At 53.4% G+C, this 16,757-nt stretch overlaps 1 protein-coding gene across 1 annotated transcript; it reads right to left on the bottom strand.

The window, feature by feature from the left end:
- Nucleotides 1–679: 679 nt before the first annotated feature.
- Nucleotides 680–14,376, bottom strand: IGSF10 (immunoglobulin superfamily member 10). Its single transcript, XM_065640300.1, has 7 exons — nucleotides 14,183–14,376; nucleotides 13,025–13,154; nucleotides 12,141–12,531; nucleotides 7,898–11,482; nucleotides 5,420–6,949; nucleotides 3,913–4,810; nucleotides 680–3,004 (listed from the first exon to the last, which is right to left on the bottom strand). The coding sequence occupies exons 1-7, from the start codon at nucleotides 14,374–14,376 to the stop codon at nucleotides 1,099–1,101; spliced, it is 8,634 nt and encodes a 2,877-aa protein (XP_065496372.1). The 3' UTR covers nucleotides 680–1,098.
- Between the last annotated feature and the right edge of the window lie 2,381 nt (nucleotides 14,377–16,757).

Genomic DNA, 16,757 nt, shown 5'->3' with positions numbered 1-16,757 from the left:
AAACCAGCTCAACAGCAACCCAAGGTGAGGTTATAGGCTTAAAAAAAAAAAAAATAATTCCCCAGGTCGACTGTGGTGCAGTTAAACGAGGCAGAATCTGCATTTAGCTCTTGGCGCTCACTGGTGGGTGTCATCAATCTCTCTCTTCGGAAGAAAATAAGAAGCTCTGAGGTTTAGTTACTGTCTTAATCTTCTAAGGATTTATTTGACCAGTCAAATCCGTGATTGATTAGTGTAAAATGTGTAGGTAACCATTTCCCACTGTTGGGAAGGCATTCGTCCCCCATGTACAGACGGTTGCTTCTTAGACCTAACTACTGAATTGAGAAAGCAGAATTCTAAATTTATATTGTTTTCTAGTGAGAAATCTTGAAAAAAAGCTTTTGTGACAATAGGAACATGATACCAAGCTGGAATGTTTCTGCATGCAGTCTGTACACTATTTCTAAATGGCACTAAACAGTGTTAGAGCATAGACTGCCTGAGCTTATTGAGACAGAGCGTACTCTTGTTAAAAAATGAGAACAAAGTTGTTCTGGATGTATCATCCTGAAGTTCTGCAAAAAAGACTGTGAAACAGGGCTGTATTATTGAAAATACTTCACTACTTGTTTCACCATTTAATATTTATTAAAAAAATACTAAATATTCAAACATTAAGAAGGCAATCTGCATCACAAAAAATCTGCTCTTTGGTTCTCAGATACTCTTGTTTATGTGATCCATGCTCATGATAGTCACACAAAGTGGACAATGTTAAACTAATATGAAAAAGTCTATCCTTCACTGAAGATCTCTAGGTACATTTCCAAAAAGTAATTTTATTTGATATTCAATGTTTGCTGGTAGAGCAGAAGTGCCCTAAGTTTGCTTTAATTTAAACCTCCTTAATCACTGACAGAACAACTGCTAGGTAATACTGCTTGATCTACTGTTCCCAAGTCCTTCCTCTCTTTTTTTGCAGGATCACTGCAGACTGAACACTGTGTGTGTTTTTAGGCACTTACATGCCTGTGGCTGCCTTCAATTAAACCGATTCCAAGGATGAACTCAATGCAGCTGTGGCCTTTGTTAACAATCACTCGTGCCGTACTAATTTCAGATGACGTGAAGGTACGTTACTGCGAAGTCGCTGCCGAGCTGGTTCTTTGCCGCACACATGTAGGTGCCAGAATCGCGGGGCCGGGGGCTGGGGATGAGCAGCGTCCCCGGGGGCAGCAGTTTGTGCCCCGGGGCTGTGCCCGGGTGCCCTGCGGAGAGCACGGAGCCGTCGGGCAGCTCCCAGGAGATGTGTGGGGTGGGGGTTCCCAGCGCGGCGCAGCGGAGCTGAACCGCTGCCCCCGGCAGCGTGCGCACCGTCCGCGGGGGCCGGCGGGTGATGCGCGGGGGAGAGGCCGCGATCACCACGGGAATGGTCACGGAGTCTTCCCCGGCGCTGTTGTGGGCCTTGCACACGTAATTCCCTCTGTCGTGCGTGGTGGCTTCTCGGACAAGCAAGGTGCCGTTCTCCAGCAGCGTGTACCTCCCGTTGATCTGCGGCCGATCCAGCACGCGTCCTCCCGGCAGAGTCCACGCGGTGCTGGGCTTGGGACGCCCGTCGGCCAGGCAGTGAAGGGACAGCGACTGCCCGCTAACGCCCGTCACCGGCCCCTCTGGGCCAGTGAGAATAGTGGGCTTCTGGCCGAGCTCCAGGACAATCAGCTTCTCGATGTAACCAACCTTGTTCCTGGCAGCGCAGCGATACCTCCCGGCCGTGTCTCGGTCGGGGCTGGAGATGGTGAGGGTACCAGTGCTGCCAGTCAGGAACTGGGAGGTCCTGATGCCCCTGGAAAACCATGTCCCGTTAGGCAACATCCAGCTGATGTCGGGTGGGGGGTTTCCATCCACAGAACAATTCAATGTGGTGGTTTTCCCAGGTGTTGCTATTATTTTTTCATTGAATGGATTTTTAAACATTGGTCGCCTTAGCATTTCTAATACCTCCAGCTGCACCACCAACATACTCTCTCCCGCATCATTACGTGCCACACAGATAAACTCTGCTGTGTCGGAGGGCCTGATGTTCCGAATCTCCAGCGTCCCGTTTTTGTGCACTGCAATCCTGCTCCCGTAATATGGAGCTGTCAGGAAAATATTATCTGGCATGATCCACATAATCTGAGGAGGAGGCGTCCCTTCTGCCCTGCAGTCAATGTGTTTCTTTGCATGTCTCACTGCCGTCACCTTCATGATTGTTTTGTTCACCTGTATACCATTTATGATAGGTGGTTTAGCAACAACATCCAGTTTATACAATTTTGTATCATCCCCTCCAGGATTACGAGCGACACACATGTACTCCCCGGCATCCAGCAGCGTGACGCGACTGACTGACAGAGAACCGTTGCCGTGCAGGATGTGTCTGGCTGTTGACGAGGAGATCATGTCACTGGAAGGCAGCAACCAAAATATTTTTGGCTTGGGTTCTCCAACAGCCTCGCAGTCCAGCAATGCCGTATCTCCAGCTTTCGCTTTAATGTACGTCTTGTAATTGTGCTTTATCTGGGGGGCTGCCATGATGACGGTGACGTGTACCTTCATTTCATCTCTTCCCAGTGTGTTTTGAGCGTAGCAGGTGTAATCTCCTCCTTCTGTTACTCCAGCTTTGTTGAGATACAGAGTTCCATTGTCAAAGAGGATGTATCTGCGAGACCTGTGTCCGCTGTCGTCTGCCAGCATCACGTTATTGATCACGGTCCCGTCTGGCAGGCTCCACGATATTTCTGGTGTGGGTGACCCAGAGGCCTTGCAGTCCACTTTGAAATCTTTTCCATATGGCACCAGTTTCTTGAAATACTGTTTCTGGTCAATCTTGGCTGGCTTCGTGGTGATGCTGACTTTCATCAGTATCAGATCATCTCCAATTTTGTTTCTTGCGACACACAAATAGTCACCTGCATCCTTTTCAGTAACTGCCTCGATAACCAAGGATCCATTGGGGTAGACACGGATTCGACTTCCCATTCTATTGTGGGAGAAAGAGGAAAAGAATTAGGGAAGAAAATGCTGGAGGTGAATGCTGAGCATTGAAGGTGACTGATAGGATTAACAGCACGACACGACACAGCAAGTGTCTTTTTCTCCCCAAAGGCACCGTGTCCGCATCACCCGCCGGCCCAGCGGGTTATAGCCCAGTCGGCTGTTTCTGTTGCTACACGGGTGCGCATGTGCTCGCTGACTGCATGGGAATGCCCGAAGCTGCACGGTGCCGCCTCTGCCACCTGAAAGCTGGTCTGTGAACAAACGAGCCTGTTGAACCTTGCGTCCCTCATCCTGCCGCCTCTGCTCCTCTGCTCGTGCTTCTCCTGGCAGACACCCCGTGCCATTGCCCTGGCAGGTGGCTGGCCGTGCTGCCCATGCTGTCCCCAAGGTCACCGGCACCCCGCTGTCGCCAGGCAGGGACCTGCGTGTCCCTCAGCCCCGCCGCCTGCTCTCACCAGCCTGCGGGGAGCATCTGAGCTGGGCTGACGCTCCCAGCGCGAAGGTGACCTGTTACTGGGGCAGACCCTCAAGGGAAGGCTTGGCAGGGACTACAGAAGCCTCTTCCTCCTGAGTCCTGCTTCACAAATCTCTTGTAAATAACTTTTCCTCCTATAAAATGACCAAAATTAAGCCAATGTATGATTAACATCAATTTCTGTAATTCAAATAAGACTTGCATCTATTTTGGTAAGACCTCACCTACTTATGACAACTGATGTGGTCTGTCATTAGACATATAATAATGAGCTGTCACCACAGATGTTTCACCACTGTTAAATGTTTAAAAGTAAATGTAGTTCACAACGTATTGTTTCAGTGATGTAACAGTCTTACATGAGCGCCAGAGAAGACAGCGTCTGAAGTTTCAAGGAGGTGGGGGAAGACTCCTACCTGTGGAACTGGTCCACCAGCGCCTTGGAGGGCAACCGCCAGATGATCCTGGGCCTGGGCTCCCCGGTTGCTGTGCAGTTCAGAAGCAGCTTATCCCCAAAGTTCAGCTGTGTCATTTCCTGAGACGCAGTGGCTATTTTTGGCAGCGTGTCCCTGTGTTCCACCACAAGGCTCACCACCCTCCTCTCCGAGCCGGTGGAGCTCGTGGCGATGCACTCGTAATTGCCGCTGTCGGACGGGCCCATGTTGCTGATGTGGAGGGTCCCGTTGGCGAACAGGAACAGCTTGGCTTTCACTAACTGCAGAGGCTTCACCACCGTGCCGTCAGAGAGCACCCAGTGCACCGTGGGCTGTGGGGTCCCTTGCACGCTGCAGGGGAGTTTCAGATTTTCCCCCATTGCCCCTTCAACACGTTGTCTTTTCTCTTCCAGAATAGCAGGAGGTGCCGCAACGACCTGCAGCTTCACAGCCAGCGTGTCGGTGCCCGCCGGGTTCTTCGCCGTGCATGTGTAGAGGCCCCTGTCGTAAACAGTGACCTCCTCGATAACTAACGTGCCGTCTGGTTCCATGTGGACTTTGCCATTTCCCGGAGAGGAGCCGGAGAGGTGGGTTTGATTTGCCAGCAGCCAGGAGATGCTGGGGGGCGGCCTGCCCTCCGCCGGGCAGCGCAGGGCCAGGCGCTGGCCGGGCCGCGCGGTGAGGAGCCGCCGGGCGCCGGCGATGCGTGGCGGGTAGGCCAGCACGGCCAGGGTGGCCAGCAGCCGCGCGGTGCCCAGCGGGCTGCCCGCCGTGCACAGGTACTGCCCGCGGTCGCCCAGGCCCGCCCGGGCGATGGCCAGCGTGCCGTTGGCAAACACGGTCCAGCGGCCCTCGCCGCGGCTCCCCGCAGCCTCCGTCCCTGCGGGCACAGCGCAGCACGTCAGAACCGGCCTCTGCTCGCCCCGAAACACCCGCCCTGTCCTGCGCTACCTTGCCCAGCTTACCAGGACACCAGTGATAACAAAAATAAGTGTTTTGCATATACAGTGACAAAGTTTTAAAATAAGAACAAAACTTAGTCCTCAGTAATGACCAAGTCTGGATAAAGCAGATGGGGCTGTGCATATTCAAAAATATTTTGGCGTAGCTTTAACTGGATTCGATGGTCTGTTAACACAGACAGATTTTTCTTGTGCCTTACTGTTCTGAAATAGCAGGTAACATACAATAAACATTGAAATCTTCTCACAGTAAGCACAGAATGATAGTTAAATACAGGTGTATAGATGTTTTTTTTTTTTTTAATTTTTTCCCTAAAGAATTGTTTCATAATTAATAGTAAGACACTCCAGCAAATGTGCTGGGATATCTTTCTTTTTCACTGTTTCAAAGTTCATCTTTTCTGATTAACTTCTGCTACTTCTTCGTACCCTTAAATGGAGCAATACTTGAGCTTGGCACAAAAACCATCTGCCAAATTCCCAGACTAGAACAGAAGGTAAATTCCAGAGAGGTTTATTGAGCTTACCTGACGGTATCTTGGTCCACTGAATTGTCGGGCGGGGATTACCGGTAGCTTCACAAGGAAGAAAAGCATCTGAATTAGCGAGCACAGTGAAAGCAGCTAATCCTCCTCCAATGATTCTGGGCTTTGCAAGATGATTTCTGCTGAAAGAGTCCCAGGCTGGGGGATTGTTGGTGGTCGTTCCTTGATCTCGTCTCTTTCCAACCCAGCCTTTGACCCAGCTGTCGCTGTCCCTGTCCCTTCCCCACACAGGAGCACGCGGAGTCGCGATCTGCGGTGGCTTCAGCGCGGTTGGTGTGGTGACAGCTGGCGTGTCACCTCTCCTTGTGACTTTGGCAGAGGGCTCCTGCCAGAACGGGGTTTCGCCCCCCAGGGACAAGGTGGCTCTGGCAGCAGGTGCAGGTGCCACCAGGGCTGGCAGCGGGGGGGGACGCTGGCCGCGGGGAGGGGGGATGTCCCCGGGTGCCGCAGGAGCTCTGGTACCCGACGGGGTTCCTGCTGGGAACGTGGGCTCTGTGATGCGGTTGTCTCGGAAAACCCTCTGTGCTGTTTTCTGGTGTGGCGTGTCAGCTGTGGCTGCGGTGGCTGTGCTGTGCCGAGCGGGGTCTGACCCAGACGCTGCCCAGAGTGGGGCAGGCCCTGTGCTCATGGGCCCCGAAAGCTCGGAACGCAGCGGCGGGGGTTGGCTTGTGCTGGGGGGGCTCTGAGTGACATGGCTGCGGGGTGATGATGTGGTTGCGGGCTGGGTGGTGACGTGGGTGTCCCTCCGTGTGACCGGGGTGGCTGATGTCCTCGTGGCTGCTGTGGGCAGGGGCTCAGGAGCCGCAGGGGTGTTGGGGACCCCCAGTGCTGGCGTTGCTGTCCCCGAGCCGGTGGTTACGCTCCCGGGGGGAGGTTGTGCAGCCGCGGGGCTGGTGGGCACAGTGGGTGGTGCAGCTGCTCCGGTGACAGCTGTGGCTGCGGGCACAGTCGGTGGTGCAGCTGCTCCGGTGACAGGTGTGGCTACGGGCACAGTGGGTGGTGCAGCTGCTCTGGCGACAGCCGTGGCTGCGGGCACAGTCGGTGGTGCAGCTGCTCCGGTGACAGCCGTGGCTGCGGGCACAGTCCTTGGTGCAGCTGCTCTGGTGACAGCCGTGGCTGCGGGCACAGTCCTTGGTGCAGCTGCTCTGGTGACAGCCGTGGCTGCGGGCACAGTCGGTGGTGCAGCTGCTCTGGTGACAGCCGTGGCTGCGGGCACAGTCGGTGGTGCAGCTGCTCCGGTGACAGCCGTGGCTGCGGGCACAGTCAGTGGTGCAGCTGCTCTGGTGACCGTGGCTGCGGGCACAGTCCGTGGTGCAGCTGCTCTGGTGACAGCCGTGGCTGTGGGCACAGTCGGTGGTGCAGCTGCTCTGGTGACAGCCGTGGCTGCGGGCACAGTCCTTGGTGCAGCTGCTCCGGTGACAGCCGTGGCTGTGGGCACAGTCCGTGGTGCAGCTGCTCTGGTGACAGCCGTGGCTATGGGCACAGTCCGTGGTGCAGCTGCTCCGGTGACAGCCGTGACTGCGGGCACAGTCGGTGGTGCAGCTGCTCTGGTGACAGCCGTGGCTGCGGGCACAGTGGGTGGTGCAGCTGCTCCGGTGACAGCCGTGGCTGCGGGCACAGTTGGTGGTGCAGCTGCTCCGGTGACAGCCGTGGCTATGGGCACAGTCCGTGGTGCAGCTGCTCCGGTGACAGCCGTGGCTGCGGGCACAGTTGGTGGTGCAGCTGCTCTGGTGACAGCCGTGGCTATGGGCACAGTCCGTGGTGCAGCTGCTCCGGTGACAGCCGTGACTGCGGGCACAGTCGGTGGTGCAGCTGCTCTGGTGACAGCCGTGGCTGCGGGCACAGTGGGTGGTGCAGCTGCTCCGGTGACAGCCGTGGCTGCGGGCACAGTTGGTGGTGCAGCTGCTCCGGTGACAGCCGTGGCTATGGGCACAGTCCGTGGTGCAGCTGCTCCGGTGACAGCCGTGGCTATGGGCACAGTCCGTGGTGCAGCTGCTCTGGTGACAGCCGTGGCTATGGGCACAGTCCGTGGTGCAGCTGCTCCGGTGACAGCCGTGGCTGCGGGCACAGTTGGTGGTGCAGCTGCTCTGGTGACAGCCGTGGCTATGGGCACAGTCCGTGGTGCAGCTGCTCCGGTGACAGCCGTGACTGCGGGCACAGTCGGTGGTGCAGCTGCTCTGGTGACAGCCGTGGCTGCGGGCACAGTGGGTGGTGCAGCTGCTCCGGTGACAGCCGTGGCTGCGGGCACAGTTGGTGGTGCAGCTGCTCCGGTGACAGCTGTGGCTGCGGGCACAGTGGGTGGTGCAGCTGCTCTGGTGACAGCCGTGACTGCGGGCACAGTCGGTGGTGCAGCTGCTCCGGTGACAGCCGTGGCTGCGGGCACAGTCGGTGGTGCAGCTGCTCCGGTGACAGCCGTGGCTGCGGGCACAGTTGGTGGTGCAGCTGCTCCGGTGACAGCTGTGGCTGCGGGCACAGTGGGTGGTGCAGCTGCTCCGGTGACAGCCGTGGCTATGGGCACAGTCGGTGGTGCAGCTGCTCTGGTGACAGCCGTGGCTATGGGCACAGTCCGTGGTGCAGCTGCTCTGGCGACAGCCGTGGCTGCGGGCACAGCGGCGACCATGGCAGTGCTCCGGCCGGCGGGCACGCTTGGCAGAGCAGGTGTTTTCAGGGGCTTCTTCCTCCTCTGACCTCTTTTTCTTCCCACTCGGAACACTTTACTTTTGGTGATTTTGGTGTCAGTTTGAGGAGTAATAATAGGTATAACTGCTGGCTTCAAATTCATTACATCCATGTCTTTGGCTGCAGTAGTCGCAGGCCTAGAGTAAGACTGCGGTTTTGCAGTGGGAAGATCTTCTGAGTTACCATTGCCATAATGAGCACTGCTGTGGTTCCCACCTGTTGAAACAGGCATCAAGTGCAAAGGAGATGTTTTGGACATAGAAGATGCTGCCGTAGTTTCAGGAAGCACGGTCGGTACCTCTGTTGATGGAAACACATCTGTCCATGGTTTTGGTAGCTTCTTTGTAACCTTTTGTTGTGCACCATTTCCAAAGCGATGCTCCCAAGTAATATTTCCTCTTTGGGAATTTTTTTGTGAGGTTCTAGGTTTAACGTTGGGTGAGACCGACTGAAGGGCAGAAGATACTGTAGTACTTACGGTCTGGGGCATTTCAGTAGCAACGTGAGCTGTGTGGATTGCCGTCGCTGGCAGGCTGATGCTGAAAGGTTGGACTCTATCAGTATTTGTCTGAAATGGAGCACTGGGCTCCGACTTCCATTGAGGAGCATCTTGGGTGTCCTCTGCAACCAAAGGCACGACCGCCACAGTGGCTGTTTGCCCTGCCCCGGGTTGCCTTTCCTCTCCCCTGAACGATGCCGTGTGGTGAGGAGCACCTGTTGGCTGCTCCAAGGGCATGTCCAAGGCAGAGGGGGAGGACAGAGGTGCTGCTGGGCCAGACTGGTGGATGGAGCTGCTTACATTATCTAAGGTTGGGAAACTTGATTCATATTTGATATTCAGTTGAACATCTGCAGCCACAGCTGTATTTCCTCTCACAGATCCTGGCCTCCCAAAACTGTACTTGTGCTCTTTCATGCTCGGGATACGTCCTGGTCTAACAAGTCGTCTCCTACCAGAAATTTTCCTTCGTTTTCCGTGTTGCTGCTGGGTCTGGGGTGTACGAGTTGTAACATCCTGCATATTCTGAATTTGCTGATGAGTAATGACAGCTGAGGCCAAGGGTGCCTCAGGAGTTACTCGTTTCTGAGTCCTGTGGACATAAGTGTGACCCAATCCCAGACTTGGTTCACTGACGGTCACTACAGATATCTGCTGATCTGTTTTGGTGGAAATCTTATCAATAAACTCAGTAAAACCATGTAGCTTGGCCACTGTGCTCTGGGAAAATACAGACTTGCTGGTGTCTGTAATGTCCGTCTCAGGTGCCATAGATACAGATTTTAAATGCCGGTTATTACTTTCCTCAGAATATACCAACCTTTGCGCAGCAGGGAGGAGTGTAGATGTTCTGCTTGCTTCGTTTGGTACAGTTGATTGTTTTATACCATTTGCTGATATTTGACTTAAATCAGATCTTTCCCATGAGTTTGTAATCGTGGGGTTTAGGTGTGTTTGTGGCCCTCTGCTGTCAGATGACACGGTCTGTGAGAAAGGAGAGGGCAGGGCAGTTACTGCCGCTGTCCCCAGGAGGGAGGTCTTCCTGGCCGGGGTGCTGCCCGTGGTCACCCCAGCCGCTGCAGGTGTCACACGTCCCATCGCCCTCCCCGTACCAGGTGCGGTGGCTCTCGCTGTTACTGGGATCATGAATTCTTCTGGAGACAGGACATCACCAGATGTTTCCTCCTCATCCCCAGGTGCTTCTGAGAACTTACGGACTTCAATAGGTGGCTTTGTTGCAACTTCTTGTTTTTCTACCAAAGTCGAGTTCCTCTTTGTTTTTTCCAGAAAGGCTGCCCAGCGCTGCGGATCGACTCTCCTGGCTGAAGAACCAAACTGTCTTCTGTGTCCTCTGAACCGCCGGCCGGTTCTGTCCCGGGAGAGCCGGTAAGCTGTTCTCCCGTAGCTGTTCCTCTGCTGTGCGCTCTGTGCCACCCAGCCCTTGGATGCGGCAGCAGATTCCGCACGGGCTGTCGAGGCCTCCAGAGCAGCCACAGGATGGTTCTGCGTCACAGCAGGGGCCAGCACTGCGTGACCGGAGCCATCGCCCTCGTCCCATTCTCCCGCAGCCACGTGCTTTGTCTGTAGAGTGGTTTCATCCTCTCGAACCAGCACGTGCAGAACCAGAAGATCGACACCGTACTGGTTGGCTGCCACACATCTGTAGTAGCCACTGTCTCGCTCTGTTACCCCTTGAATTCTCAGGGTACCATTGTCAAAAACATGTTTGTTTCTTACCGAATGATGGAGAATCTCACACTCAGGTAAAACCCAGCTAACGGCAGCGTCAGGAACAGCGGTGGATGTGCAGGGAAGGTCGAGTGTGCTGCCAACAAACGCAGAAACATGGGCTCCATTGATGCTGTTGTGTTCCACGTAAGGATCAACCACAGTAATTCTGAAGGTGAGAGCATCTGCATCATTGCCATTTGTGCCTATGCAGTGATAAAGCCCGGTGTCAAAAGTATCAGCCATCTGTAACGTGAGTGTTCCAGTCTCAACTACCATGATTCTTCCATCCTCGCTGATGTGAGGAGCTCTGACTTTGCTTCCATCAGCCAATATCCACTCGACTGCAGGAGCTGGCTGTCCAGTTGCTTGGCACTCCAGTTGGACAGTCCCCCCGACTAAAACCGTGTGCTCCGTTTGTGTTTGGTTGTCCCTGGAGATGATGGTCCAGTTATTTCTTGCCTGGTTTTTGTTGGCATTGGGCAAAATAATCTGAGTGTCCGTAAAGTACTGGATGTGCAAAGTGCTGAGTGTGGTTGCTGTCCTGTCCAGCTGTAATGCCACTTGGCTTTGCATTAACCAAGATGGTTCAGCTCTCAGTTCAGCCTCTATATTGGTAAAAAGTTCATCTTTTTCGGAGTGGATTTGTTTATACTTGTAAGAAGGCATGTTAGGTGCCAGGACATTCCTTTCCAGTTTTAAGGGAGAATTACTGTACAGTGCCAGGATGCCCCAGAGCTGCTGGATCTGTTGGTAATCAATGTCGCACACAAGAAACGCTGAGAATGATGTTTTGAGCACTGTGCTGTTGCCATCTCTGTCCAGTGAGATGGGAGACAGTTCTTTAGGTTTTTGGATGTTGCAAACCAAGTTGCCTCGGCTTCCTGCTTGGTCGGTCATGTTCAAAACCATAGATCCCAGCGGAGCTATGAAGTCCTTGGGGGATACGGAACTGGAATCCCCGTCACCAGGCACGGTGAGGTTCCTGGATTTCAGGGAGTCGTGTATGGCTGGCTTCCTGCAGGCCAGAGACGCGCCAGGAACAGCCACTAAGCTCTTCCCCTTCTGCTTTTCAGGACTGGCACAAAGTGGGCATTGCTGAGCACCAGAACTTCTGTCTTTTTTGCATTTTATAACACCTGAAGGGAAGAAAAATGCAGTAAACTTTTGTGATAGTTTTTAGTATTAATAAAGATATACAGCTACCAGCAAGTTATTCTCTTGAACAGAATATCAAGAAAGTTTATCCTGAATTAACCTAAGACAAGCGGTGAGTTTTCCCTGCTGAAGCCGCCTCTCTCAGGCCCGTGTCTGTCGCGGTGCCGTGTCTGCTGTCCCGCGGACACGCAGGGCTGTGCTGTGCCCACGGCTCCCAGCCCAGGGCAGCCGGGCTGCCCCGTCGTCTGCGACCTCTGCCCGGGGCAGCGACGCAGAATCTCCTTGGGTCCTGCTTATTTCTTTTTTGAAGAACTGAGGACAACGTGGCCTTCGCTCTTGCCAGTTACATAAAAATCAGCGTCTTATCTCCTCTGGGTTCTCCTGGCGCACAGGAGCTTTGCACTGGCCAAGGGAAAAGCTCCGTTAAGGAAAGCTGCACGTGGGAATGGGTTAAGACCATGAGACTCGTTTAATCTGGGAAACTGAATGATATTGATCTGTTTATCCTGATTGCATGCACCTACAAAAATCCTGTCTTCCAGTCTTTCCTGGGACAATAAAGAAAGGGCAATTACCTTTACCAGAAAGAACAAGGTGCTGTAACGTGACTAAAAAGCACAAACCAAATGTTCAGCTCACCCGCTCTCTGTTCTGCCCATTCCGCGAACCGCTGAAGGCGGCAGTCACAGGACCAGGGGTTTCCATGCAGGTAGATGCTCTCCAGCTCCGGCAGGTAGGAAAACATCTCGTGTGGTAGTGAGGTCAGCACATTGTCAGACAAATAGATGTGCTTCATGAAGGATATTTTAAATATTTGGCTATAGCGCAAGGTGACAAAAGTATCTGGATGAAGCTGCTTGAGTAAATTTCCTTCCAAGTGGACCAACCTCAGTGATGTGAGTCCATAGAAAATGTTGGGATTTACAAATTCAATTTTATTGTGGTCCATGTGCAACCGTACCAAGCTCTTTAGACCATAAAAAACATCCTGCTGAAGTACTCTGACCTTGTTATAACTCATTTTTAATACCTGTTGATGAAAAAGTAAGAAGTGCATAATATTAACCTGTGTTATATTGTTACAAGGCTCCTCGTAAATTTTGACTGATGGTTACTCTGTGAAGTGAAAGTACTTCAACAGACCAGTAATGTGACTGATTGGGAAAAACCTTAGTGGGAGGAATTATTTTTAAATGTAATGTTAGCTGCAGGACTACCAGGATGCTTTCTGGTTCCAGCAATCCTTCAGGGTGACACTTCTGCAGTCACATTTACATGATGCAGTGGTCAAAAAAATAAAATAAAGCAATGCTTAGATCTCATTCAAAAAATCCCAAATAAACCACACTCAGGAAAAGGGTAAGCAGAACCTGACCATAAACGGTCGTAGCCCTCGTCTTTCATATGGATACAATAAGAAACAGGAAAACAAAGTGCTGCAGACTACTGATCTGCTTCCATTTGTCAGTATTACTGCAGACTGTTTAAAAGTCGTAACAAAAATTAAGTCATTTAATTCTTACCTGTAAGGAATATAAATCACTGAACACTTTATCAGGGATTGTATTTATCTCGTTGCTGTGCAGCATCAGTAGCTCCAGTTTCTCCAGGCCAGAAAAATCCGTTTCCGTCAGCTGCAGCAAACTGTTGTACCTGGAACAGACGTCCAGCCCGCCCGGGTTGGTCAGGCAGCTCCGCCGCACCCGCTCCCAAACCAACCAACCCACAAACCAAAGCAAAAGAACAGCTCTTTGGGGATGCAGAAAGGGAGACAGCACTGCCGGTTGCTATGATGAAATTTTAAGTCATTCCTTCATGTTAGCGTAAAAACAAGTTACTTTTGCGGGGCAGTTTTCTGAAGACTATTCCGGGTGGACAGGGAAAATATCTGCAAGCATGCAGACAGGAATGCCGGTTTGGGGCTCAGCGCGGAGAGCAGGAGCTCCTGTGACCGCAGCGGCTGGCGATACATGGGTGGCTCCCTGCAGCGAGGGCTCCCCGGCACGGCCAACACCGGAGCCGCCTCTGCTCTGCTGAGACCCATGGGCACCGGCAGTGACGTTCCCCCCAGGACCTGGTGACCGGCACCCGTGGTGACATCCCCCCAGGACCCGGTGACGATGGCTGCGCTTGGCTGTGGTGCAGGTGGGTGCTGCGGTGTCTCGCTCTGCTCCATGTCCACCCTTTCCAGATGTGCATCTTGAATTTTATGTGCACTCCCGTAAACTCGACAGATAAAAGCATAGATACTGGCATTGTGTGACATTTTAAAGTCACAGCCAAGTCTCTGAGGATTTTAATACACATACTAGTTTTCCAGCCCACTGTCTGAGCTCTGAACTATCTTTTCTCAAAAAGAATTCTATTTCAGACTTCTGCCGAGTTTCATGTTACAGATGCAAAATGTTTGGGCAATATAAAAGAACTCATTGAATTTCAGAACTTCCTGAACTTCTTACATGCCCTGTGATATATCCCCAAAATTTCCACTTGGTGCTGGTAGCCTTAGGCTTTGCTAGCTGTGATTGCAACTTCTGAATACTGCAGAACATTAAGCTCTTAAGATTTATTTATTGCTTGGGTTAATTTTTAGCCCTAAATCTGGAAACTCTTAATTATTGCTTTGTAAAGCGTTGAAAGGTAACTGGTCAGAACGTTTAAAATCTTGCTGTTGAACATACCCCAGATTGATGCGCTCCACATTTGGAGGGATGTGCGGCGGGACGGCGGTGAAGTACCGGAACGTGCAGTGCACCTCGGTGGGGACGTAGCAGGCGCAGAGCCGGGGACAGGCGGTGGCAGCGGGGGGGGCAGCCAGGCAGAGGGCCAGGAGGGTCCCCAGGCAGCGCGCTGGGCCCCCGCGCGTCCCCATCATCCTGCAGGGCCGGCTACGCCGCCATCCGCACAGCGACGGCCAGCCGAGTCCTGCAGGGAAAACACAACACAGGCGTTTAGAGTGACATCCCTGTTGAGTTGCTCAGTTTTATGCTACACGCACAAGAAGAATTTTTTAACTTGAAAGAAAAAACAACCTAGAAAACAGACCCATACCTGTTGTTTTTCTTTTCAGTTTTTAGAGCTGTCCAATGATATAAAATGTTTGTCGTTTTAAAGAAACAGCTTCACGATTTCTTCCTCTTAGTGCACTGTGCCCTGTGAATTCTTGCTTACAGGTAAAGTTTTAATTTTGCAGGAAGCAAATGTGGAAAATGTAGCGTTTGGCTATCGTTACATGACGACTCTAGTTATGCAGAGCGTGTATAAATCTGCTTGTAATTTATCCTCGGGAAGGAACACGTCAGCTCCTTTCTTGCCAGTAATTATTCCAAGCAAAATTAACTCATTTCAAAGCCCGCGCGCTGAGCCGCCGCGCGGCGGGAGCGGCCCCGGGACCCGCCGCGCTTCCCTGGGACCCCCGAGCGCTTCCCCGGGCTCCGGCCGGGACCGGCCCCGCCGCGCTTCCCTGGGACCCCCGGTGCGCTCCCCCCGGACCCCCGCAGCGCTTCCCCGGCCCCGGGCGGCCCCGGCGCCCGCCCGCCCGTCCCCACCCGCGCCCGGAGCGGGGCCGCGGCCGCGCCGGCACCTGGCCGGGGGGTGCCCGGAGCAGCGGCCTCGCCCGCCCGCCCCAACCTGCGGTACCCGCGGTACCCGCGGTACCTGCGCACCCCGGGCAGCTCCCGCCGGGCCGCGCTGGCGGCCGCTGTCCCCGGCAGGGCCGCTCCCTCGGGGAAACGCCGGGCCGGCCCGCAGGGTCCCGCTGCCGCCGGCTCCTCCTCCCGGGAGCTGCGCCGCGCTGCTGGGGGGCGCGGGCGGGGCCGCCCGATGTGCTGCCCGCCCGTGAGCCCCGCAGCCCGCTGCGCTGGCACGGCTCGGCTCGGCTCGGCACGGCTCGGCTCGGCACGGCTCGGGGGGCGGCGGCGGAGCCCCCGGGGCAGACGGAGCCGCGCTCGGGGGAACTGCGGCCCCGGCCCCGCCGCCCGCCCCCCCGGGCCGGCCGCCCCGCCGGGGTCTGCGGAGCCGCAGCGAGAGCGAATTGCAGAGCAGCCGGTCCTTGGCAGTGAGGAACAGAGCAGCGAGCAGCTCCCATCGCGGGGGAATTCTGCCTGATCCCGCCACAAAACCGGCTGATGGCACTTTACTGCCAGGTTTGGTGTTTTGGAGAGCGATTTATCTCCTTTTTTAGATCAAGTCCACCAATACTTCAGCTCCTCATGTTTTGCTAAATGGTGTTTGTAGCATTGATGAACTTGACTGACGGAATGTTTCTACTGAAAGTGCATTAGAAAAGGTTAGTAGACACTTTAACGCAGCTTTGTCATAGCTCTTGAGCTGCTGAACTTTACAGTTGTATTTTAATAGATGCTTTAATTAATGCTAAATTATTATGTCTTTATGCACTCAGGATTAGAAGTTAAACATGAATCCTCTAAGCTGCAGGAAATTTCTAGTACATCACTGCTTGCACAAAGTTAAACTTCAGGAACTTTGAGGAAAACCCTGGAGACACCCCAGGCCAGGCTGGACGGGGCTCTGAGCAACCTGAGCTGGTGCAGATGTCCCTGCTCATGGCGGGGGGGCACTGGGGAGCTGGGAAGGGCCCTGCAACCCAAACCATCTGTGATTCTGTGGTTCTAAATCCATCTTCCAAAGAAGCCCCGTAGCTTCTTACTCCCCTTTCTGCCCCTTCTTCAATACTATTATCCACCAAAACCACCACGTGTACCAACATCGCGGGTTTTTGTCCAGCACATGAGTTTTCCCCACTAAGGCCCAAACACGTTTGGCAATCCTTGTCTCTGATTCTTTTGAGGTTTATATTCTTCAGCAGTGAGTTGGTTGAACACGCAGCACAGTAATAGTTGTGTTAATGTGGCTGTTTATGGTCCAGCCACAAAATTCTTTCTATCTGTGCACAGCAAAGAGCAGCTGAGTTGAGACACTTTGGGTGGGACACCCAGATTATTCCGCCGTCACTCAGGTTTATGGTGGTTCTGCTTGTCTGACCTGTTTGTGACTCCACCTCTGTGCTCCCAATTAGCAAAGAATCAGTATTGTTTCAGGAAACAAGCTCCTTAGCAGTGTCACATAAACCCCATGTTCTTTTGCAGAAATACTCCTGTTTATCTCAATATGATGCCTCAGGAATCATTGATGATCAGATCTGATATAGTTACTAAACGTTTTCCACCAAAAAATGTATATAAAAACCAGCTGTGCCAAATACAGAGTGAAGTCAGTGCAGCGTAGCGCTCCGGG

The sequence above is a fragment of the Caloenas nicobarica genome, chromosome 8, assembly GCF_036013445.1.
Source record: "Caloenas nicobarica isolate bCalNic1 chromosome 8, bCalNic1.hap1, whole genome shotgun sequence".
In the NCBI taxonomy this organism is placed as follows: Eukaryota; Metazoa; Chordata; class Aves; order Columbiformes; family Columbidae; genus Caloenas; species Caloenas nicobarica.
This window is presented reverse-complemented; position numbering and strand designations above follow the sequence as displayed.